This window comes from Aulonocara sp. 'chitande type north' Nkhata Bay, linkage group LG5, assembly GCF_057382095.1.
Source record: "Aulonocara sp. 'chitande type north' Nkhata Bay isolate Kocher_YH1m ecotype deep benthic linkage group LG5, A_spYH_male_GT1.1, whole genome shotgun sequence".
Classification (NCBI taxonomy): domain Eukaryota; kingdom Metazoa; phylum Chordata; class Actinopteri; order Cichliformes; family Cichlidae; genus Aulonocara; species Aulonocara sp. 'chitande type north' Nkhata Bay.
Window position 1 is genome coordinate 36,015,507 of NC_141348.1, and position 25,781 is coordinate 36,041,287.

General features: G+C 39.8%; 1 protein-coding gene across 1 annotated transcript in view; it reads left to right on the forward strand.

Annotated features, from left to right (window-relative positions):
* Window positions 1-25,781, forward strand: part of LOC147331167 (plexin-A2-like) — an 85,402-nt gene that overhangs the window by 14,417 nt on the left and 45,204 nt on the right. Inside the window, exons 3-4 of the mRNA XM_086293277.1 lie at window positions 4,286-4,468; window positions 24,915-25,049. Of these exons, the coding sequence (XP_086149403.1) occupies window positions 4,286-4,468; window positions 24,915-25,049 (318 nt within the window). The remainder of the gene's footprint in view (window positions 1-4,285; window positions 4,469-24,914; window positions 25,050-25,781) is intronic.

Consider the following 25,781-nt stretch of genomic DNA (forward strand, 5'->3'; position numbering starts at 1 on the left):
AGAAATAGCTAGCACATACTAAACAATTTTCTCCTCATCCACACTCCTGCAGGAGTTGTCCGATGTTTACTTCTTTTATAAAGTTTTTAAATGGCTTCCAAATTTCATCAAAATATGTTAACTTGTTTTTGAGAAAGTACGTTATCCTTTCCATTGCCATACACTGTGCCAAAGAATTTATCCAAGCACCAATAGCAGGAGGATCTGATGTTTTCCAATTTAATGCAATCATACGTTTTGCCTGTAATGTACAATAATCCATAAACTTAATTTGATAGGCTCTTAGTTTAAGATTTTTAGAATACACTTGTAATAGCAACATTTCTACATCTAGATGTAGATGTAGATGTAGAAGTATTCTGCTAGTTGCTGGGCAAATAAGACATAAAATTCACAGCTAATGACTGAGGCTTTAAATTGGCAGCTGGGTGCTTTAAGTGAAATGATAATATCACTTAAAGTGTAAGAGGTGGGAACTCAGAGATTTTTGTAGCTGACCGTTTGGGGAGTTCCTTTTTTAAGGCACAAAATATCAATTATGCAAATTAAGTATTTAATAACAAATGGGACATGCAATTAACTGCTAAAATAAGCCTGTCTTATTTTTTTGCATTTGATCTGGAAATTAACTCACTGTACCTGTATCTGTATTTTGTAAATCACACATAAAACTAATCACACCTATGAGAACTATTTGGGGATTGGGCTCACATGCTATTTTGCCGAATATAGTAAATCTGGCCCTTGGTCATTCAATTCTCAAGTTGATCCTTTCAAAGTTTCCTCTAGGTCTACTTTTCCTTCCTGATAAGGGAACAACACAATGAATTGCCACAAAGAAGGCGCTTGAAAATGGCTTCATTGGGCATTAAGGCGTTCTCAACACCAAACAGAGAGACCTACAGTATTTAATTCAATAGCAATCCATCACACTACTGTTAGCATAACAACATTTAACCAAAAGAAAAAAAAGGCAACTATGCTACTTTAATAAAATTTGATCATTAGCCTAATGTGTTTCAGAAACAGAGGATAAAAAATAGCTGCTCTAAAAGGGTAGATTTATATATTAGGTGACAGGCAATTAGCAGAGGTTTGAGGTGCACGTTAGAAGATCAAGCAATCTAAAAATCTGAGAAAAAGACAAACTACACAGGGTCTCTGGTGCACACACTCTTGAGGTCAAATGCAAGTTTTTTTCCCAAGTGAAATACTGACCAGATGTTGGAATCAGCATAAACGTCAGGGTTTCCTAAAACTTATGTTCGATGCCATGGCAGTGCTCCAAAAGATGAGATAATTCATGTAAATCACAAAAGTCTGCATAGTGTCAATACAAGAACAGTTAAACAATAACCGAAGTCCTGAAGACACACCATCTGGAAACTATAAACTAAACCAAAGTATAAACCTAATAATAAGCCTGTATATTTCTTGTGCTAATCCATCTAGTGCAAGTTAAGAATCTTTACTGGATCAGTCACTGGCTGAGACCACATCCTCATTATTATTTGACAATGGTGGATGAAGAATTGTGAACTGATGGTGCGGTTTGGGGAAGGCCTGAGAGCGGACTGGCAGCGGCTCCTGAGCCAGGCAGATTAGTGTTTTAGGGCTGCAACGATTAGTCGACTAGTCACGATTACGTCGACTATCAAAATCGTCGACGACTGATTTAATAGTCGACACGTCGTTTGAAGCTTTGTAAGATCCCAAAAGACGCAGGAATAAGTAGTAGGATTTAAGAGTGTAATAACGGACTGAAACAGAAGATGGCAGCACTGCATGTACAAGGATGCCAGCTGCCGTTAAACCCCGAAGAAGAATAAGAAGCTGTGTCCCAGAATTCATAGCGCAGCCTAGTTCAGTTTCCAACAATGGCGGCAGCTAATTAGTTTTAATTTTACTCTTATTATTCTTTCTGGGTCACAAAATAAACGTTTAACATATTTTCAGGAGAGAATGTAGATGTGTAAACCTCAAATATCTGCTCAGTTTATCAAGACATCTCATATTTTCAAAAGCGCTCCGACGTTTTCGGAGACGTCTGTTACCCACCAGCTCGATAGCTAGCCGGGGGCAAGGCTCACTAGAGCCCGTGAGAACACCGGACTCCCGGCAAATCGTTTTCAAACCCACCGCTGTCTTCCGCTACTCAGGTTAAACATGATATACAAATCCCTTAGATAACTTAAAAATTTTATTGTTTGCCTTTTTTTTAGTATTTTATTTGTTCCTGAGTAAATCGGTTTGGCTGAGATTAAAGTTATAGTTTTTACACAGCTGAATAAACGTCAAGCAGACAACTGATTATCAGATGCTCGAGAATATACTCCGGTGTCCCGTTATATTTTAGATATCAAGGAGTTTATTAAATTTCACCGAAACAATCTGCAAATGTCATTAAAATTTAATAAACTATCATCTTGTCTTTATTTTTAGTTAGCACATACCTTAAACACTTAAAGCTGTAAGCTAATGATAGTTATATAAGAGCAGATGCATGCTGGTGCAATAAGCTGTACGTTTTACGTCCAATGGATGCATGATCTGATTAGTCCACTAATCGCAAAAATAATCGGTGACTAGTCAACTATCAAAATAATTGTTTGTGGCAGCCCTAATGCATATACAGACAAAGGACCAGAAGGGGAGTGTAGGAGCAGTGGTCCTGCTTCTAAAATTCAGATTAATTATCTTCACGTAAACTTTAACCTGGCGGTACTAGATTTGAGTGCATTTTCTCAAATGTGTGCATCAAGTTTTAAATGACACTCCATTCAATCATCAATCGCAAGTGTCACAACAGCAAGAAGTTATTTGAAGATTATGAAGATTAATCCCCAGAAGACCACAAAATCTGATGGAAGTCCAACAGTTGATGATTAAATTCAAACCAAAATGGTCAAAAAAGCAACCAAAGCAATTCTGCTTTTAGTACAACTACTAAATCCAGTATTAATTTACAGCATATATGTGTAAGTGTCCACATATATTTATTTAGTGTACAGATAGGCATGTCATTAAAATTTCAGCAGCAGAATTTCACATTGACTATTTGGCAATATGTGCAACACTTTTGTGGGTCCAGAGGGAATCTTGAAAATGAGAGATGGATCTTCTATTTCTTGTTTATAAGACTGGAGGTAAAGTGCATGAGCAAAAAGAACTGGGCAGTGGTGCGATATTAGATACATTTATGGTATGCTCACTTAATTGATCACATTTAGTTAAACTCAGGCACAAAGCCTGATCAAAGGAAAAGCTCATTTCAGGGCTAACGAATAATATATGCTTCAGAAATGGAGGATTTAAAACAACAATAAAAAAGCCCTAAAAGGGTAGATTTATATAGGGCGATCGTGGCTCAAGAGTTGGGAGTTCGCCTTGTAATCGGAAGGTTGCCGGTTCGAGCCCCGGCTTGGACAGTCTCGGTTGTTGTGTCCTTGGGCAAGACACTTCACCCGTTGCCTACTGGTGGTGGTCAGAGGGCCCGGTGGCGCCAGTGTTCGGCAGCCTCGCCTCTGTCAGTGCGCCCCAGGGTGGCTGTGGCTACAATGTAGCTTGCCATCATCAGTGTGTGATTGTGTGTGTGAATGGGTGGATGACTGGATATGTAAAGCGCTTTGGGGTCCTTAGGGACTAGTAAGGCGCTATATAAATACAGGCCATTTACCATATATTAAGTGACAGGCAATTAGCAAAAGTTTGAGGTGCATGTTAGAAGATGCAATAGGACTGCTAAGCGTGCAGCTCTCTTTGATGCCCAATCAAAACCTAACATCTCTTGTGCTCTGTGATGTCAGATCAAGCGATCTAAAAATCACAGAAACAGGCGCAAAATACACGCCGTCTCTCGTGTTTGCCATCAGCAATTATTCTGCTCCGCAAATTTGCCCGCTCTGAGGCGTGTTCACAAACCCAGCAGCACAAACCCTTTTGAAGTAATAATTTTTAACCCTGAAAATCGTGCGCTTAATGCATGTTAGGCTTACCATAAGTCACTCTGAGTTCTCCTCTTATATTCGCATGTGTCTACAGCAATTTCAGTCAGTTTCTGGCCCCCACTAGCTCTCTTCACCCTCTCTCATTACATCTATTTCCTCTCCTTATATCTGTCATACCCACTCCTCCTTCATTTCATTCTCACTGCTTTTCCATCCCTCCTCCTTTCACCTTCTCTCCGGTTCTCTTCCTCACTTCGTCTCAAAAACACAACTCTCTGCCATCATTATCTTAATCTTTTCTATATTTTCACTCGCACACCCTCCTTCTCTCCACGCAGCCTGTTCCCATTGATGATCACTTCTGCGGTCTGGATATAAACCAACCCCTGGGGGGTTCCCAGCTGGTGTCAGGTCGGACAGTGTTCACTGAGAGCAGGGACAGGCTGACCTCTGTCACTTCCTACATCTACGGTGGACACAGTGTGGTCTTCCTGGGGACCAGGAGTGGACGACTTAAGAAGGTGAGTGCAGCTATACACTAACAGTCACTGGCAAACATGAGAGGATTTTTTATCTTGTTTTAAAAAGAATGAAATCTGACATGCATGAATTGTATTGTTTGTGGTGAATTGGTAGATCTTAAGACATGGGAAAGATGAGAAGAGATTATGCATCTTTTGATGATTTACCATGTTGCGTTTCTACACAAAACACATCAATGATTTCTTAAGGCTGCTCTGCCTCCTGTGATAATTAGTTTGGGGTCATGTGGTAACATGAAACACCATATGAATGGCATGCCATGAAATTTTGTGTGTTAACACTACATTTTGTTTTTGCTTATGCATTTTTAAATGTATTTTTACATGATTAATTATTCCCTGTAACACTGAACATACTTAAAATGTGCAAAAATGACACAAAACATGCCCGTGGCATGCTCTTACACTACAATCCCATGGCATCATGTTGCTCTTCTATAAAACTTTTGGGTGAATGAATAAACGAAAGGACATGGGTAACTGCCTCCATCATTCAAAGGGACTGACAAAACGAGACACTTCAAAATTAAATGTGTTGTACAGTATTTCAGGACTTCCCTTTTATAAATATTGGCGATTTACATACTTTTTAGTCACAAATGCTGTGTGTCTATTCAGCTTATCTTTAAACTTTACTTTTTCAAGTTCTAACATGAAAAACTGAAAGCTTCAAGCTCAAGCCAGGACTACATCACTGTGACAGCAGGTTCATTTCTCCACCGTGCAATCAGATATTCTGAGCTTAACTATCTCAATCCCATATTTGGCAGCTTTTTAAAACAAGCTTAGCAGAACTGCATGGCATGATCTGATATCGAACATCATAATTGCTGCTGCTCCAGGATCATCACAGGAGCTGAGCAGTTATGTGTTTGAGATATCATATCTTTGTAACTCAGGGGAAAAAAAATGCTGCATGTTGCAGTCAGACTCCTTATAAGTTCTTGCAAGTGAGCTCACATTATCCCTATTTTATACTCCTCACACTGGCTCCCAGTCGATTTTGAGAATGCTTTTTCTGTACTTATATACAGAGCACTAAATCGACTAGGTCCAGATCATTTATCTCAACATCTTATTAAACACACTACCGCTCGCAGTCTTCAGTCGCAGGATCAAAATTTATTAGTTCTGCCTACCAGATTGAAGACTAGCAGGGGCAGAGCCTTTCAGTCTGTGACACCTAGAGTCTACCACTCCAGCTACATTTAGCTGACTCTGTGGACTCCTTCAAAAGGCATTTGAAAAGGCTTCTGTCTAACCAGGCCTTCTGCTGAGATTCTTTTTTTCTTTCATTTATTACTTTTTAAATCCTGTAACATGGTGTCATACTGATAGCAATAGTTTTGTTTTGTTTTTTAACAATTTTTTAAAATGATTGCAATCATTTTGTTGTGCTGTGACTTTATGTCAGTTAAAAGTGCTCTTCAAATAAAGCACTTGCATACTAATTACAATAAAAGACATTTGCCTTTAAGGGTTTCTGCCAGAAAAGCGTCTTAAGATATAGTTAACACTGTGCAAGGATATGCATTCATGCAAACTGATGATACAAAATGATACTTAAACATAACCGATCAGTTTTAGCATCTAAACTTACCCAAACATCGATTGACAGTAACTTAATAGTGCACGAAGTCTAAAAATAATATCTCCACATTGGACACAAACCCCCACCATCACATTTTTCTCTGCAGGAAGTGCTAAACTTCGGTATTTTGCCTGACTTGCAAAGCTGTGACATCACAAACATGTGACTGGTCAGTTCAAGTGATGGTCCTGGAGCAACGTTAACATTATATTGTAGAAGCAAAGCAGATACTGTTATATCAGATACATCTGCTGACACGACAAATTTTTCACATGTAAAATTACCAAATTTATCAAAATCTCTGCGATATACACTGCTGAAATACATCACGTCTGGCAGCTTTTGTGTCTCACCCACGCGGATGTAATAATGATCCCTAATCCATTAACAGAAATTCATGCAATAATCTGTTCAATTAATGATCTAATTAGCATAACTGGTTTTGTTAAGTATATCATGGTTATTATGGTAGGAGGACATTACGCAGCTGAACAAAGGTACAGCAGCACCACATTTTGTGCTTCAGCCCTCAGACAGTCGCTCTTAGTTGAGAACAAATTGATGTAAATCTCCATCCATGACTACTTGAGCCAAAACTGAAGCGCACGTCTGTTCCTTCAGTTCCTTTGTGTTAAAGTAAAAGGACATTATGCAGCTGTAGTGGCTCTTGTTTAACAGTGCCCTGGTGGATTTTGGGTTGAATAGCTTTTAGCATTACAAATTACCTCGAGGACCACTTCACTGATTTAGAAAATGATTTTGCTCCGCTTAATAAGAATTTTTAAATGTTTCTAAACATAATTAAATGTACCTAAGTGTTCTGTGCAAGTTTTAGTTCATGCTGCTCCCTAAAACTTCAAAAACATGTGTGTGTTCTCTTCTTCAAACCCTAAAATATGATTTCCAGTTCTTTTCAATTCCAGGATTCAGCCTCATGGTTATAGCGCCTTGTACGAATGTCTTAAAATCTAATGTTAATTTTCTTTTACAGATAAGTTGGTGATATGAAACATTTTTTTTTCTGTAAAAGGCAAAAAAGATCAAATCCAATATTAAATTGACTAGTATTTCCTGTGCAAACCAGATGTATATTATTTTAAATCATTCTGAGCTCAGCTGCTGTCAAAAAACTGCTAAAACACACATAACTGTTTCACATTTACACTGGGTGACATGTTTCTTTATAACAGTGAACACAAGCTCTGTAGTTTATTTTGAGTCATTCAGCAAATACCATTCTGTTCCCTTATATAACACAGCAAATCTGCATCTGAACATAGCCTGCGACAAATTCTCTTTTTACACTTGTTTAAGTAGCACTGGCTTAACTATGGCTCTTAGCTATTTTAAGAACAGCCTTTTAAAGATTAAATTTTTTAGAAACAAGGTCAAAAGCCTTAGACAAACACAGTCCAGGGTCAAATGCTTTAACAGTCTGACTAAGTCACTGTGGATTTTGGTATTTTCTTTGTAATCATCACAAAATTTTTTTTTCTTGTGCCGTCCACATAATCACAGAATCCCTGAGCAACCTTGGTACCAGCTGCCGTGCCAAAAATAAAATGCAGAACACGAGCTAACTGGCACCCCAGTTCACGCCTCTCACACAAATCTGCCGTGTGCGTTAGCACTGGAAAGCCTAACAAGCGCTGGCAGGAAAATGACGTTGTACATGAACACGACTTATATCTCTACAGTGACAGTAAACACAACACATGGGCCAGCCAATAACTGTGCTACATAATTAGAGCTTAAAAAGATATTCATGGCTGAAGAACAGAGAGCCTCTGGTTGTAGAGCTCCTAGCTCTTCTATCAAACAGATACCAACAAAGAAACTCTCTGAAAAGGCCACAAGTGTACTTCGGGTGACTGTTTAAAAGGGGATGATAGTGCACACTAACAGACAGTCTTCATGTTGTTACACATTTCAGCACATTATTAACCGTTTATTGACTCTGTCAGTTGTCTAAATGGTAGCAAAGCTTGTTGTTTTATCTAATGTATGTTGCATTCTTGTACAGCACTTTGGTCAACGCTCCTGTTGTAATTAAATGTGCTATATAAAAAATAAACCAATTAAACCATTAATTGGCAGTCCAAAAACACAAAAATACAATCTGTTTATTTAAGGCAAGGCAAGGCAAGTTTATTTGTATAGCACAATTCAACAACAAGGCGATTCAAAGTGCTTTACAGAGACATTAGAAACAAGAACAAATAAAAAGCATGATTTAAAATTGATTAAAACAAACAAATAAACTAACTAATTAACAAACAAACAAACAAACAAACAACAGTATATAAAATCAAAACAGATAAAATCAGAACAGTAGATAAAATCAGTAGTTAAATGTAAGTTTTGAAATTTAAGCTTAAAGTGTGGATTTGGTGCTTTATTCAAATGCAGCTGAGAACAGGTGAGTCTTCAACCTGGATTTAAATAAACTGAGTGTTTCAGCTGATCTGAGGCTTTCTGGGAGTTTGTTCCAGATATAAGGAGCATAAAAGCTGAATGCAGCTTCTCCGTGTCTGGTTCTGACTCTGGGAACTGATAAAAGACCGGATCCAGATGACCTGAGGGATCTGGATGGTTCATACTGGGTCAGGAGGTCATTGATGTATTTTGGTCCTAAACCATTCAGAGCTTTATAGGCCAGCATCAGAACTTTAAAGTCTATCCTCTGACGGACAGGCAGCCAGTGTAAGGACCTCAGAGCTGGACTGATGTGGTCCACTTTTTTGGTCTTAGTGAGGACTCGAGCAGCAGAGTTCTGAATGAGCTGTAGTTGTCTGACTGATTTTTTAGGTAGACCTGTAAAGATGCTGTTACAGTAATCAAGCCTACTAAAGATGAATGCATGGACTAGTTTTTCCAGGTCCTGTTGAGACATCAGATCTTTTATCCTTGATATATTCTTGAGGTGATAGTAAGCTGACTTTGTTATTGTCTTAATGTGTTTTTCTAAGTTTAGGTCTGCATCCATCACTACACCCAAATTTCTCGCCTGGTTTGTGGTTTTTAGATGTATAGATTGAAGTTCTCTGGTGACCTGTAATCGTTTTTCTTTGGCGCCAAAGACTATTACCTCAGTTTTGTTTTTGTTTAGCTGGAGAAAATTGTGGCACAACCAGTCATTGATTTCCTCAATGCATTTACCAAGAGCCTGTACAGGGCCTCGGTCTCCTGGTGACATTGTGATATATATTTGTGTGTCATCTGCATAGCTGTGATAGTTTATTTTGTTGTTGTTTATAATCTGTGCCAGTGGGAGCATGTAGATGTTAAACAGAAGGGGTCCCAAGATGGAACCTTGGGGAACTCCACATGTGATACTTGTCTGCTCAGATGTGAAGTTACCTATTGATACAAAGTATTTCCTGTTTTCTACGTATGTTTTGAACCAGTTTAGTACAGTTCCTGAAAGACCTGTCCAGTTCTCCAGTCGTTTGAGTAATATGTTGTGGTCAACTGTATCAAATGCTGCACTGAGATCCAGTAAAACTAGGACTGACATTTTTCCACTGTCTGTATTCAGACATATGTCATTAAACACTTTGGTCAGAGCGGTTTCAGTGCTGTGGTTCTGTCTAAAACCTGACTGGAAGGCATCGTAGCAATTATTCTGTTTAAAGAAGTAACTGAGCTGTTGAGAAACTGCTTTTTCAATGATCTTACTTAAAAACGGGAGATTTGAGATCGGCCTGTAGTTGTTCATTTGTGTCTTGTCAAGATTGTCCTTTTTCAGTATAGGTTTGATTACAGCAGTTTTTAGTGATTCTGGAAACACACCTGATAGTAAAGAAAAGTTGACGATCTGTAACAGGTCTGACTCTAAAGTCTTTGAGACCTTTTTGAAAAAACTTGTTGGCAGGACATCTAAACAGCAGGAGGAGGAGTTCAGTTGACCTAAGATGTCCTCCAGGTCTTTGCTGTTAATAGGTTGAAACTGTTTCATGGTGTTTAAACAGTTTTTCGGTGGACACAGTACATATCCTGGATCTGCTGTTGATGTACCAATTGCTTGTCTAATTTTTTGGATTTTTTCAGTGAAGAATTTGGCAAAGTCATTGCAGGCCATGGTCGAATGAAGTTCAGCTGCCACTGACACAGGAGGGTTTGTTAGCCTGTCAACTGTAGAAAATAAGACCCGAGCATTATGGCTGTTTTTAGTGATGATGTCAGAGAAGTAGGACCTCCTTGCATTCCTCAGTTGTAAATTATAATTGTGAAGTTTCTCTTTATAAATGTCATAATGAACCTGGAGGTTTGTTTTTCTCCATCTGCGCTCAGCTTTCCTACACTCTCTTTTTTCATTTTTCACCAGTGTGGAGTTTCTCCATGGAGACTTTTTCCTTCCAGAGATAACCTTCACCTTAATGGGAGCAATAGTGTCCATTACATTTAACATGTTAGCATTGAAGCTATTGACGAGCTCATTGACTGACCCTCCGGACAGGTCAGGTGTTAATGGGAAGACCTGGTTAAAAATTGCACTACTGTGTTCAGTTATACACCGTTTTGTTATCACTGTTGTTGATATATTTGTGTGGGCTGAGATTTTACTTTCAAAGAAAACACAGTAATGATCAGACACGCCCACATCAGACACAGTAACCTTTGGAATGCTCAGGCCTTGGAGGTCAGTAGGTCAAGAGTGTGTCCTCTATTATGTGTGGCCTCTGTTACATGCTGAGTCAGCCCAAAGTTGCCCAGAGTGTTACTCAGGTCTTTAGTCCCTTTGTCCTGAGGGTTGTCCACATGAATGTTAAAATCCCCAACAATAATTACACAGTCAAAATCAACACAGATCACAGACAACAGTTCACTGAGGTCATTAAAAAAGTCTGTGCAGTATTTGGGAGGCCTGTAAACATTAAGAAACACAACTTTGGATGGGGCCTTCAGCTGTAAAGCCACATATTCAAAAGACTGAAAACTTCCAGGAGATAGCTGCTTACATTGAAATGATTCATTAAATAAGACAGCAACCCCCCTCCTCTCCTGCTCACCCTGTCCTCACTGATAAAACTGTAGTTAGGAGGGGTTGTCTCGATGAGAACAGCTCCACTGTTACTTTGGTCCAACCAAGTTTCAGTTAAAAACATAAAATCAAGGCTGTGCTCAGTGATTAAATCATTAATTAAAAATGTTTTCCCAGCTAGAGATCTAATGTTTAATAAAGCCAACTTAAGTGTTTTAGAGGTATTACTTGTCCCCTCGTGTTTGGGAGCAGTCTGTGGCACACAAGGTATGTTTACTATGTTTAAAGATCTTTTAGAGTGCAGCTCTCTGTGTTTTGACCAGGCCACATGTCTCCTGTCACCTAAAAGTACAGAAATTTTAAAACCTTCTAGTAAACAGGGTCCCAGCTTCTCCTGGGAAAAGTCATCACTGCCATAATCCTCACAGCCCGGACCCTCCACACATCACGCATCAGACTGCGGAGACAGGGCATGAAGAGGAACTAAGGGGGGCGAGGCTGGGCAATGTGACTTCGATTGCTCTGTTGAGGGTGGGGCTCGATGGCGAACCTTTGGCCGCTCTGGTGGGGGGTTTATGGGGGACAAAAAGGGATTGGGACGGGGGGTAGATCTGAGCCCAGCATTGACCCGCTCCATCATCTCCTCAGTGAATTTCAGGTGTGGGGAGGAGGGAGAAAGGGAGGGGGAGGAGGGTGATGGCCTGTCAGGGGTTTGGGGGACTGGGGAAGGTCGTGGTCCCTTGTCCTGGTCGTTGGTGTTGTTGAGAGAGTTGGAGGCAAATAGGGACCCCTCTTCTTGCCTTAGATGTCTCTCCTTTCTGAGGCTCTTCCTCAGATGCCATGGATGTCTCTCCTTTCTGAGGCTCTTCCTCAGATGCCATGGATGTCTCTCCTTTCTGAGGCTCTTCCCGATTTGAAAGACAACTCAAATCTTCATATCTGAAACTGACTCAAAATAATCGCCCGGATACCAAAAAAAGTCTTTCTATTAATCATTCATTTATAATTTTAATTTTACGGTAGAGTAATGGAGAAGCTTGTTAAATATTTGTTTTTATAAAATATTTTTTAAAACTCTCTGGTGCAGGCCAAGTATACTAAGCCCTTCACAGTCTATTGCATGTGTAACTACTCATCAAGGTAAGCCTAAAAGAAATTCAGCTGAACCTGCCTTGATGAGGCAGGCGGGGAGGCAAGCAAAGAAAAGCAATCAAACACAAATGCTCGCTAAATATGTTGCTGAATTGACTGACAAAAATCACACAAGTATGAACTACTCAATTCTTCAAGATTGATGTGTTTGTCCAGTCCCACAGACCACGGGATGACCCCTTTCTGTGGGATTCATAAAGTTGATTCAGCTCATTGTCTGTCATGTTTTGTACTGTAGCAAGTTATTATAATCAAGTTCCTATAAAGCTCATTCTTCTGATCTAACTGAATTGACTTGTTGGGACTGCAGGCTCTGGTTCCTGCACAGTTGTAGAGCGTGCAGCTGACTGAGGAAATGTGTGAGAGGACTGTTGTGACATTAGCCCGGGGGCCTCAGTCTTATGAGGAGCAATCTGTCTGACACAACGCACACACACATACTGGTCCAGACTGGGGGCACAGATAGCATCACTGCAGCTCTTTCATTTGATGAGCCATCAGGGAAAAAGACAAGATGGGCTGACAGTGGAGGAGAGAGAGAAAGAGAAAACAGTCAGGCAATGTGAGACAAAGAAAGAAGGATGACCACTGGGGAAAAAGGAGAAGCAACAGATATGGAGGAAGAAAGGCAGGGATATTAAGTGGAAAAAAAACAAGGACATATTAAGAATGAAGGGGAAGTAAGACTGGCAAAAAATAAAAATAAAACACTGAGAGAAAGGGAGACTTCGTGTTTGTTCAGGAGGTAAGCATTAAGTTTTGGGTGAGCAGTAGTAATCCATCGTTACCGCTGTTAAGTGCAGCCTTTAAAGGCCAGAGTTTGCCATTACGCTGACAGAACATGCAGGCATGATTCAGACTCCCAGGAGCCTCTAAGGAGCACAGGGTCACCTCTCCAATCCTATTCTATCACCCCCAAATGGACAGTCTCAGTGGAAATGGGGCATGACAATAAATATCATGAGTGGATCACTGCAACAGCAGGGCCATAGCAAAGGTCAAGCCTGCCACAGAAAGGGTGTAACCAGGGTGAAAGGTCACCAGGATAACCATCTTAGTATCCAGGCTCCGTGCAGCATATGGATGCGCTCATCAATGTGTCTCAATTAGACTGCTCCTGTTCCAGCTATAATAGGACGTTTCAATCATCATCTGCTGCAGCTTTGTAGCCATAGGTGGTTGATTTTAGTGAAGTAATATGACCCTGTGGGTGACTCGAGGCTGAACACAAAATGGGGCTTTTACACTTAGCAGGATGTATGCTAATGAGGTGAATCCGGATAGAAGTGATTATCTCATCCTGATCCTTATTAAAATGCATTCTGGTCTCAAGGTATGAGGTACAGAAATAGTAGATGCAACTTTCAGTGGCACAAATACTGTCTCACACCGAGGTTCTAACAATTTATGTGCAACAATGACGCACATTTATCTGAATTCAGTGGTTCTGTTTTGCTCATGTGATGCTCTGGAACAAATCTGAACAGCTTCATAAAAACTGTCCCTGAGCTTTCAGAAAGAAAGAATCTCTTTAGTCTACACACAGTGATTTCATGTCTATTTAAACAAACACTGAAAGAAACACTGAAAACTCATACGTGGGAAATAGAGAGAGTGGAGAAACGATTTAAAGCGCAAGCCTTAGGATGGAAGGAATGAAATGAATGATTATCACCGATCGAATAACTAGTTTTATTGTGCTTTTCTTGGCAGTATGTTCTGAAATCTTGAAAGTTAACAAGACACTTCTTTGTCAAGTCGTGAGGTGAAGGTGATCAATCCTTAACAGTGTTTCACACCCTCGATATAGTGAGGCTGAATTTTTACGACCAGGTTCCCATACCTAGAGATCTTTCAGACCTCCCAGTATATATTTGTTGAACAAATCGAGGTCATATCAGGTTTTCGCCACACTTTGATTGATGGTGGGATATTTTTTTAAACGCACTCGCATATGTTTAGGTCAAATTTTAATTCGATTTCATTTATATAGCACCAAATCACAAGCACAGCTGTCTCAAAGCCCTTTATATTGTAAAGTAAAGACCCCACAGTAATACAGAGAAACCACAATAATCAAACGACCCCCTATGATCAAGCATTTGGCGACAGTGGGAAGGAAAAACTCCCTTTAAGAAGGAAGAAACTTCCAGCAGGCCAATTGGGGGTGTGGGGAGTGTTAACAGTAATGTCTCTCTCTCATGAATGCACTTATCTTAAATGTGCCATGTGCATAAAGAAGGTCTCTGACAGGATAATCAACAAAACTAACATGACTTCCTTGTTTAAAGCTTAATGTTAAATCGTATATAGTCAAAAGTGGTGTTTTACCCTGGTAGAATCCTGAACAGTGATATTGTTGCTTACAGGCATGTCTACAGTTATCAGTTAGGTTGATGGAATCATTACTCGTCTCCGAACCAGCTTTAAGACGATTAAATAATTGTTGGTGGAAAGAGGACACAAAGCTCACTGTAGGAGCCATTTTCGTGTTTGCATGCCTCTAGTTGTCCCTTTTTGTGTTTGTGAGTGATTGCATTTAAGGCAGGAACATTTAATTAGGGTCACTGATCATAAGGACCAAACAGTTTGTGATCGCTGTGCTGTTGTGATTTATGTTTGATAATGTTGGACATTAAGATGAACTGTGGAATGGCAAATGCAATCAATGGTGAACAATAAATGTTTAAGCTGACAAGATAACAACAACGCTGGAATTATTGGACTTTCTCAATACCACAAGTTTTCTTTCATAACAGTGGCACTGTGTCAGCTCCACCATTGAACACCTCAGTGGCTTCAAGCGTAGCCTCTACACTCAATGCAAGGGGTTAACAACATACATTCTGTTTATAGCTTTTTATAATTCTGCATCAGATTTTACCTGCTGATAGCACCACCATAACGCCAGATGGCCGTAATATGTGGGATGAGGCTGCATCAGTAACCATGGACATTCTGTCCTCTACTTTGTGATATACACACACGAGATCTTTAAAACTTCATTATTACAAAGTCCAGACTAAAAAGCAGCAGATTATGCTTCAGATTGTTTCATATTATTTTTATCATTTGGAATTCCTACTAGCATCAAGCTCTAGTAGTACACACCACAGTCATAGGTCCTGTGATCCAATCTTTACAGCTTGTGTAGTGCAGACTATGATAATTAAGCAAAAAGTATATTATGTATGCTGTACGTTCATGTAAAAGAGAAAGTTTTGATAAGATTGTATGCAGTGGCAACTGAGTACACCCACACTGTTTCAATCCGATTATTAAGTGATGACGTGACGAATCCTACTTCCGGGCCTAAAGTAGTCTGCGTTTAATATGGCTTTTGTGTTGTTAACATGTTTAATGTTATGTATTTTCTTCTATTTAATCTCAAAAAGCTCCTAAAAAAAGTCAGTGACCACTGTTGACCTCCCTCGGCTTTTATTACCGCTAATCATTTATTTAAGCTCAGTTTTTAAAACCTTACGATGTAACTACAGCCCAGCCCATGCAGCAGTATATGAATGACTAACCTCGTATTGTGGATGGATTATCTCAGTTGTTCTCCTGGCTGAAGTTTGGTCCTTTTACAGCATCCTGCCATGCGATTACATTTGTTCCTGACCACTGAGAACCCTCACGTTAACTTTTATCGAGTGGAAAAAAAGTTAGTTTGTTTATATTATGCTAACATAGCTGTGTCGCTAGCGGTCACGTAGTACATCATTATATAGCAGCTAGCCAAACTTCAGTAACCCTACAAACGTCACTGCTGTTTAGTTTTCTGTCTTCAGCTCATTAGCTGATCATCAGCAAATGTGACCACCTCTGTAAAACTGAAAGGTTTTACTAGTTTGCTGCTTTTCTAAAGTGTTTGGGTGTGTCTTAACACAAAATATTCCCAGAAGTGGACGTCCCAGCAAATTCAAGAACATGACAGCAGGTTTAAGCTTCCAAAGTTTATCTTAAAAATGACTGAGAGGGCCAAATTGCAAGATATTGGCCCATAATGAATAACACTGTGTGGGGTAAAAACCAAATACCAGTGTTGCAGTGATGTTAAGGACAGGCCCTGGGCACCTTGGAGTCACTGAGTCAACTATAAATGCCTCTGCATACCAAAGTGTTCTAAAGGTCAAATGTGAGGTCAAGATGAATCAAGATGTCAATGTCCACTCTTCAGCTTAACTGAAATGGCTTTGCAGGGCCTAAAGAGAGCTGTGCATATACAAATGCCAGTCAACCTCAATGAACTGAAGCTGCAGAATGGGACAAAATTCCTCTGCAACAATATAAGAGTGACAGAATTATACAGAACACCATTGCTTCTGCTTATTCCTCCTAAAGGTGGAGTACACAGAATCCTGTGAAAACTTTCCTTTTTTAATTACATATTTTTCACTTGGTCAAAACATTTAGGATAACACTTCTCTCGACCTTTTTGTACGAAAGACAGAAGGACTGTAAACTTTTGCCTCTTACGTAGCTACCATAGTCTAGCAAGTACCTAAGCAGAAAACACACTGCAGAATGACTTTTCTTACCCTGTGGCAGCCTCAAACACATAACAAGTGATGAGTGGAATTGATTTTCTGAGGAAATGTTGCTGCTGAGCACATTAATGCTCAGAAGGACTGTGCCATGGGACTAGGCCATACAGAGAACTATGTGCTCTTCTGACAAAGTGAGCAAATTAAAAATATTGTGCAACTCAGTATGAGATGCTTCCAAGTTTCTTGTAAAATTTATCCTATGTAGTGCTTTTCTATGTTCCGGGAGAAATCAGCGAAGTCATCACTGCCACTGAGAAAGTGCAGTAACATTTTATGATTAACTCATTCGTGTGTGCCACAGGACTTTACCTTAGGTAGACAAGGCTGACAAGCATCACAAATTAGATCCCTGCAGCTGCCTCAGCCCTATTCTTGAGCAAGCCAGTGATGCCTTTACTATTCAATCACTGCAAGAAAACTGCCTCAGTGGTGGCAAATATAATTTGAAGGATGCATTTACGAGTGCAGTGTAGAACGAAATAAAAACAGACCGGCACATTACCTCAGCGGCTGTAGCTACTCAGCAGCAGTATTTCCCTAGAAATGGTTGAAAATGTTAAGCTCACGGCAAATAAAGCCTTAGTCAAATACTCTCATGTGCAAATAGTGGATTCATTACAGCTTATTGAGACAGTTGACTGGCTGAAGAAATCCCAGAGTGAATGGATAAATGACTTGAACTTTTCAAAGTCACGGTTGTAAGGGGACTGAGAAAGGAAGACGTGGTGATTGAAATCATAAGAATGGGGAGGAGAGCAGGAAAAATAGATTTGTTTGAGGCTACTCCGAGAAGAATCTTCATCTTGCATTAAGAGCGCAGACCTTAAGGGTAAAAATCTTTAGAGCGGATCGCAATTCAATGTCTCAGTACAGCTAAAATAGTATTAAGAGAGGCAATTTGGTGATAACAGAGAAAAGTGTACATCTTTCTTCTTTTCCTTACTGGCTTTTATTTAGCAGCTATGTTTCCCTCCAATTCTTTGTCCTCTCTTCCTTTATATCTGTTCTTTCTCTTGTGCGGTCACACAAATGGAAACAGGACTGTGACTGCATTGCGGTCAGGAAAATGAAGACCATACGGGTGCAATGAATTGTTCCACTGTCCCCCTCCCACCGCTTTTGTTGATGGGCCATGGGAACCTGACAAACAATGGGAATGATTGGAGGGATGGGGGCTGCACGGAGGAGGACAGGAAACAGAGAACAGGAAACCATGTCCTCAAGGAGACAGAAAAGAAGTGAACATGCACAGACTGAGCGGAGACTGTGGTCAAGTTGTAGAAATTGTGGAATGAAAACCTGGAAGCTTGCCATGCAGCTGAAGGTTAAAGCGAACTGAAAATTTGGCTGCTGGAACTGGAAGGCTTTTAACAATAAATCTCAAAAACACACATGCATTCACACACACACACACACTTGAATGTCATGACCTCTTTTCCAACCCAGTTGGCAATCGCGTTTTAGGTATGCACTTGCCAACATACAGCGTATCTAGTGGCTGTGATCAATATGCTCCTCTTTGTGACTGTGGTTAGCATAATGGCTGAATGATTAGTCGTGTCCTGTAATACACATCTCCACCTCAGTGACACTCTTTGTGTTCATTAGCTGCTGCAGCTCGTCTCTTTAGCATTCACAGAGCCATGATGGATATGCGGGCTAATCAATGCACGCTCTCCTTGGCTGTCATCTACAATTGGACCATATGCCAGCCACTCAACCTTAAAGGTGGACAGTTGTCTGGCCCTTATGTTACTGCATGCCCTGTGTCACAATACGGAGTCAGCCAGGGAGCATCCACTGTGAGTTCTGTGCCAAAATCTGTCTTGTTTACACTCTGAATACATATACTTCGGATCTAGTCTTGCGTGTATAATCATTCTGCTCCTGTTTTCAGATTAATGGAAGATTTATGTGTGGTTTCCTTGCAAACGTTAGTCCTGATTATTACTCTTAATGGTTTTACATGAAAAACATGCATGGAGGAGGATGAAATATTGATTTCTGGCATAATGTGGCATAAAGACTAGAAAACTGTTTGTTTAAGAACAGCTATACCAGACTTGCCATGTCTAGGTCAGAGTGCGTCAGACAACTGGTCTTCAGGGACAAACCTTGTCAGAGTGGCAGATTGGGAATGATTTACTGAACAGACTGCTCTTTGCCTCCTGGGTCATCATCCATATGTTTAGGTTAACTGGGCACAGCTTGGTTGGCTATATATGGACAGAATTTCTTTCTCAAGTTTGGCTGGTCAGTGCATAAACATAAGAATCATCTGCTTTACAATGTTTCTCCATTTTCAGGAGAAAACAGGTCGTTTTAGACATTTATGAGTGTACTTCCTCTGCTTTAATATCGTTGCCTGAAATCAATCCCATCTGTAAATACACACAGGAGAGACTTTTGACTGAGTGTATTACTCATACGAGGTCTGGCAGCTTTACAGCGGAGCCAAAACGGCTCAAACCAAGCGACATCTTAGAAGTCTTTTTTTTGTTTTCTTTGGCTCTCACAGGATAAGAGTGGAGCTTAGCATTTAAGATGCAAAGCCGTCCACTAGAAAGCTAGGCTGTTTTCGTTAAGAGCCCATGGGCTCAGGTTGCATATCTGTTTGTAGAGGCCAAACTGAGCTGGGTTGTTTATAACCATCACAGGTTCTGCAAGGGAATTTCAGCAGCAGGAAGGATATTGCTGTTATTGGCTTAAATATTATTCATGGGTTAAATATATATCCTTGTCAGCTGTGAGAAGCTGGGATGAGAGAATGAAATGCGAGGCATACTGAGGTCATACTGTATGAACATGTGGTATCAATGGCAAAACAGTACAGTTCTTCTGTTACATGACAAAGACCACACAGGAAGTTCAACAAAAAGAGGTTTCCTAAGGTTTTTGGAAAATATGCAGTCCTTGGTATTGACTTTAAAGCAATGCCCTAACTACTTTACCACAACCCTATTTAGACATGTGATCCATCCACGGTGGATCAAATCTACTATTAAACATGAAAAAAAAGAGCAAAGCACAACCAAAAAGCATTTGAGGTGCTCTGAAATCTAGCACAATGCTGAAGTGTAACTGCACAGCCGATACCTGTTCACAGGGTCTGTCCCCAGAGACGAAAGCAACAGAAGTAAAAATGAAGTCAGTCTGAAATTAGCTGTTGTTCCCTCTATCCCATTAAAGACTAAAAATACCTATACATATACAGACTGCCTTGAGCTTTGTAGCCTGTAACTGTTAAAATCGGTCAAATTAGTGAATGATGCTTGACTGGGCAGCAGATTGTGAAGGCAATTTTGTCATTAAAATATTAAAACTGTTAATTCTTACTGTCCCCAAGGAGAATGGTTACATGAGTTTTAGAAATTACCTAAATTTTATGTGGGCTGTATTAAAAAATAGTTAATGGTTCAATACAAGTGCTGCCCTATAAGTATTCTTATACTATGTATGTGTGTTCTGCAGTCTAACAGATTGTGTATTGATCAAACAAGTAATCATACACACAATTTAAAACTACCGATTTATTGAAAGCAGGCAACAGACGAGTACAAGTGTGTAATTTATTTTGTTTGCATGCTTGTGTGTGCAAATGTGTGTGTAACATCCAAAAAACAGGCTCATTATAAAACCAATTAAACCCACCTTACTCTCATTATGAAGCTGTAGGGCTTAAGAAGAGATTGAGGACCTGTTGTACTCCCAGAGGGCTTCTGCCTGGTCAGGCCTGCTTTAGATGATAAAACCACTTTTAAATCCGCTGAAATCAAACACCACAAATCGGTCGTGATGGGTCAGTATTTTTTTCCGAGTTCATCCCTGTATCCCTGGCCCCTGGTCAACCTCATTATACACCGCTCGGTATCTGACCTCTAGACGGTTGTGCTGGGCTTTCTTAAACATTGTTTCACCGCAGAAATGTTCACATTCTCTGGTTTCTGTTTGTGCTGCTATTTATGAAAAGAAGAGTGTGGGAAAAATAATGTAAACTGGCTCCATTACTGTGTGGGATTTTGATACGGGAGAAGAGGAATAGGATAAGGAGGAGGAGGAGGAGGAATAGTAGCTCGAGCAGACAAGGAAAGAGAGCAAAAACGGAGAGTGAGCGAGCGAGAGCGAGAGAAAGAAGCTTATTTCTGAACTAAATCTGTCTTTGAAATAACTATTTAAAGGATAATTTGTGCATGGTGTTGAGTTATTAACAATCTGACAGGTGAGAGACAGTGTCTGTCCTCTTATGATCTGGATTTAAGAGGCCATCCTGTGTTGCTATTGTAATTGCAACTTTGGTGTTAACATAGAAGACAATCACAAATCTTTGCTTCTCCCCTTCCACCAGCCGCATACACCAACAAACAGACACACCCGTTAGCACATATTTATGCCCCCACCCCTCCACCCTCTTTTCATTCTTGGATGGCAGAACTGACGGTTGGAGAGGCACAGCTGCCTGGAAGGTGGAGGCATGATTGATTGATGAAGTTTTGGTGCCCAGGGGATCCAATCATGTAATCAGTTTGTATTGATTGACTGTCCCCATTGAGAGACTGCTGAGGCTCTGCTGCCATGTGTGCAAGCTAAGCTTGGCACACATTCAAAATCTTCTGCAGTCAGATTTGATTTGGGTGGCGAGGTCGCCTAAGTCCACGTGTTGGGATTCATGCTGGGAAGTCTGTCATAATCACACTGCAGACGTTCCAAACCGCTCCCACAATTCTCTGCTCCAATTCTTCATTATCTTGTATTTATTTTAATTATTATGATTGAGAAATTAATTCAGCTTTACTGTAATTGCATCACATGTTTAATGATCCAGTCTCCTTGGAATTTAAATGGGGCTTCCACCTGGGTTTGCATAGCTAATGAGATTTTTCCCCCCTTGCCACTATGTTTTTTTCCCAGACTCTTGTTTCACATTTCTGACTTCTATTTCACTTGTCAAGTTAGCATCACTTTAGTGATGCAATGCACATCATTCCTTCACCAGCATTACAAAAAAGGGCATTGTGAGTGCAAATAAAGGTATTTTTGTGAAATATAAAATTGAAGGACAGCACTAAGGAGAAAGACAAACAATTTCTGTCTTTGCGACAAAATGATGAAAAATGAACACTTTCAATATATCACTAACATCTAGTTATACTGAGAATAACAATGGCTTTTTAAGCTAAAAGCTCTTCTTAAGATTGACAACTTCCATATCAGTGAGCCACTTTTCACAAAGACAGACCTGCTTATTTATTTGCTTTACCGAAGCAGCACACCTTGTTTGTTGGTAGAGGTGGGAGAGGAGAATCGAAACCGCTTCACCGGTGGGCATTCGTTTTCTATGCTTGCATTTAATGAGCCCCAAAAGATTTCTCTCTGAAAGTCACTCCAAAGTCAAATTAAGGCTGAACTTGCTAAACACGTTTCAAAACTCAGATGCGTCACTGCTTTAACCTCAGGGGTGAATGTGGGTCAGAGGCGCAATAACCAGTTGGACTACTGAATGAGAAGCAGCTAATCTGTCTTTCCCTTTTCTTCCCCTCAGTCTCACCACAGGCTATAAATGTACCTTGTCTTGGTGGCACTGGGTGAACACGCTAGCAAAACTATTGCAAAGCGCCACAAGTCAGGAATGTAAATGAAGGAGAATGAAATAAAATGTAAAGCAACCACAGACTCTCCATTTCAAATACCCACACCTAATTTATTGTGTAAGCTTTCAAACACACATTGGGAAATCAGAGGTAACTGTTGAGGGAAAAACAAACTGTGACTAAGCTGTGAGACAGACATTTTTGAATTTGCTTACTTGCTGTCTGAGAGCTAGATAAGAAATCCACAGCTGTGATGTTTGGTGCCAAATGTTAGCTTATTATAAAGCCTGCAAGAACTGGCATTAGTAGCCAAGCAACTTGAAAGGTGCTTTCAACTAAAGCCTACTTAAACATGTTTTTGGAACATGGGATAGAATATAGCATATAGAACTATAAAATCAACCGTTACTAGAGATGGACCGATCCGATATTACGTATCAGTATCGGTCTGATACTGACGTAAATTACTGGATCGGATATCGGAGAGAAATAAAAACTGTAATCCGATCCATTAAATATCAAAAAAAACACCTCACAAAACTTGCAACAGGCCTAACTCGGCTCATAATGTAGCACGTTGCAGCAGTATGCGTCACGTGATAGAGCGGCTGTGTGTATTTGTAGCATCTGGCATTTTATCTCCGAGGAAGTTATCCCAGAGAGAAGTAAAGCAAATCTGTAAGTTCATCTCTGAATGTTTGTAAAGCATTCCAGCCTTAAGCTTAACAACCGATATATGGAGCGACTGCCTCTTCTCTCCCCCTCCGTCTCCTGCTGCTACTTCAATCATGAAACTGATCAATGATCTGCTGATCGGCTTTTCTGTCCGTCTCTCTTGTTTGTTCATCGCCCACTTTGCACCAGAAAGAGGAAACCAGCGGCTGAACAACAGCAGCACGTTTAACCTTGATAAGCTGTTGTTAGAATTTATTTAATATTACTTTCTACAGAAGTATCTTTTTCTATGCAGCTGACGGCTGGTAACTGTGCAGGGGCGGATCTAGCAAAGTTTAGCCAGGGGGGCCGATAGGGCATGAACAGGGAAAAGGGGGCACAAAAACATACATTTCTTACTTATTCTCATTTAAAATGTCTAGCTTTTAATAAATAATTATCTGAATCTTACACCCAAAGTTTTAATCTGATGTAAAATGTATAGAAGTCCATTAGTGTATATAGTAACTATTAAGTCTAATATACCCTAGTAAGCTATACTACTTTTTCCTTTGGGAAGGTATCTGTGCAGTCTGCAATTCTGTTGAAGAAAGATGTTGAATCTATTTAATTATTCTTGAAAAATAATTTATTTCTGGGCATTTTTTTCACACACTGCATCAAATTGAAGTTGATTACGTCATTTAAGCATCATGAGGTGGAGGGTGGTTCCTTATTTTTTATTTTTTTTGCTGGGAGTTTTAGAGCCCTATTAGTTAGGTTGCTTACTCTTTAAAATACCAGAATAGGGAGGATGGAGTAGGTTTAAGTTTATTAGATTGATCAGTATTGCTGAACTATGAAATGTTTTGGGTGTATCTTTTGCATACAGGTATAACAGACTAGCTTTAGTGGGGGGTTTTTTTGTTGTTTTTTTTAACTTGAGTATGAACCTATACAAAAAGCAGCAAAATATAAAAAAAAAACAGTTTTATTGATTAAAAAACACACTATATCCGATTCATATCGGTATCGACCGATATCCAAATTTATGATATTGGTATCGGACATAAAAAAGTGATATCGTGTCATCTCTATTATGTACTGAAGTTAATTCCTGATCTACAGCTTAGCAGGTTGACTAATCTCTCAGATCTCTCAGGTTAAGTTTGTTTGGTATTTAATGGTGTTTGAACACCATTAAACCCGGAAAAAAATCCTTCAGCTTGCTTTCTAAGTAGACACAGCTCTTTAATGTAACAACTGATGAATTGATGAATTGCTCCTCTTTGAAGACATCGCTGTACTGAATTAACAGAGATTAAATTGTTTTTGATCTCCTCATTTACAGTACCTACTAGTTAAACATTTCCTTTGCATTTAATTTCAAGTTGCTCTTTTTCATTTACAAGTTAACAAGCTGTTTTGTCTCACAAAAGTGCCTTTTTAGATAATGAGCTGATGTTCTAATGGACCGCTGGAAGGGAGGAGCATTTATTTACAACCGATTAGCCATTAACGAAGAATAAAGCGTTACTGGCTTGTATAGTTTGTATGGACCTTCATTACAGTTGTATACTCTGGAGAAATGCATTGATGGTTATTGCTTCACATTTTATTGAAGTCGTTACACTGCTGTGCACCAAATGGAGCCAAGAATGGTTTCCTTTAGTGTTACAAGTTAAAGTGGAAAAACATACCAAACTTTACACATAACAGTGGGTGATCATAAAACTGAAAGCAAAAGCCATCCGTGCATATTTCATATAAAGCTGCTATTTAGTTTTCTTTTAACAAAACATAGAAAGCATACAAAATCTTACAGAGAAGAGTCCTAATTCTACAAATGTACAGTAACCATTCAGTCACTGTCTCTTCATCTCTGTGTTTGTCTATGCCTCTGCAGGTCAGGGTGGACAGCCCTCTGGAAGGAGGAGTGCTGTATGAGACAGTGACTGTGATGAAGGATAGCAGTCCCATCCTCAGGGACATGGCCTTCTCCCTGGACAGGAACTCTCTCTATGTCATGTCTGGCAAGCAGGTGAGGAAAAACCCTCATGTTGGTGCTGCTGTCAAGAGAACCATTGGAAAAGCAGGATGATGCGGCAACAGATGAGGCTGTCCTTCAGCTGGAAGCCCACTGGTTCAAGCCCCTATGATAGCGAGTGTTCGGCATGTTGACATGTCCTTCAGTTAAACACAAGATGTGTAGCATGAAATTTAGAGTTTTAGTTGACAAGAAACATACAGTATGGAAGTATTTTTGGAAATCGGTTAGTGGAAGCGGTTTTGAACAAACATATTAATAATGATGATTAGATTTGGATTGAGGGCCAAAACAAATAAATAATCCTTGTTTTTTTAGGCTGTTGCAAAAAGAAATGTTCTGCACATTCTGTTAAGATTAGTATTTCTGCATGGAGCTTTGGAATCAGAAGTAAAACGGTTTCAAATCAAAAACATTAAGCTATGCTAAATTATAAATTAATACTGTTTATTTGGAATTGAAGCAGAGGATTATGACTTATCCTTAAAACAATAATTCCCTTACATTCATGAACTGTACGTCTACAGAAGAGATTGTTAAATATGCAGACTGTGTGTAAGAGGATGGACCACTGCTCCAATTACTTATCCATGCGAATCGACTTACAGCGCATGCATCTTTTGTACGTAACACACACACACGCACACACATCCCTTACAAAACCAGTGTCGGCTTTTTTTTTTTCTGTGTGGCTGTATTCCACCTCATCTGCTCCTCACTTGGCCC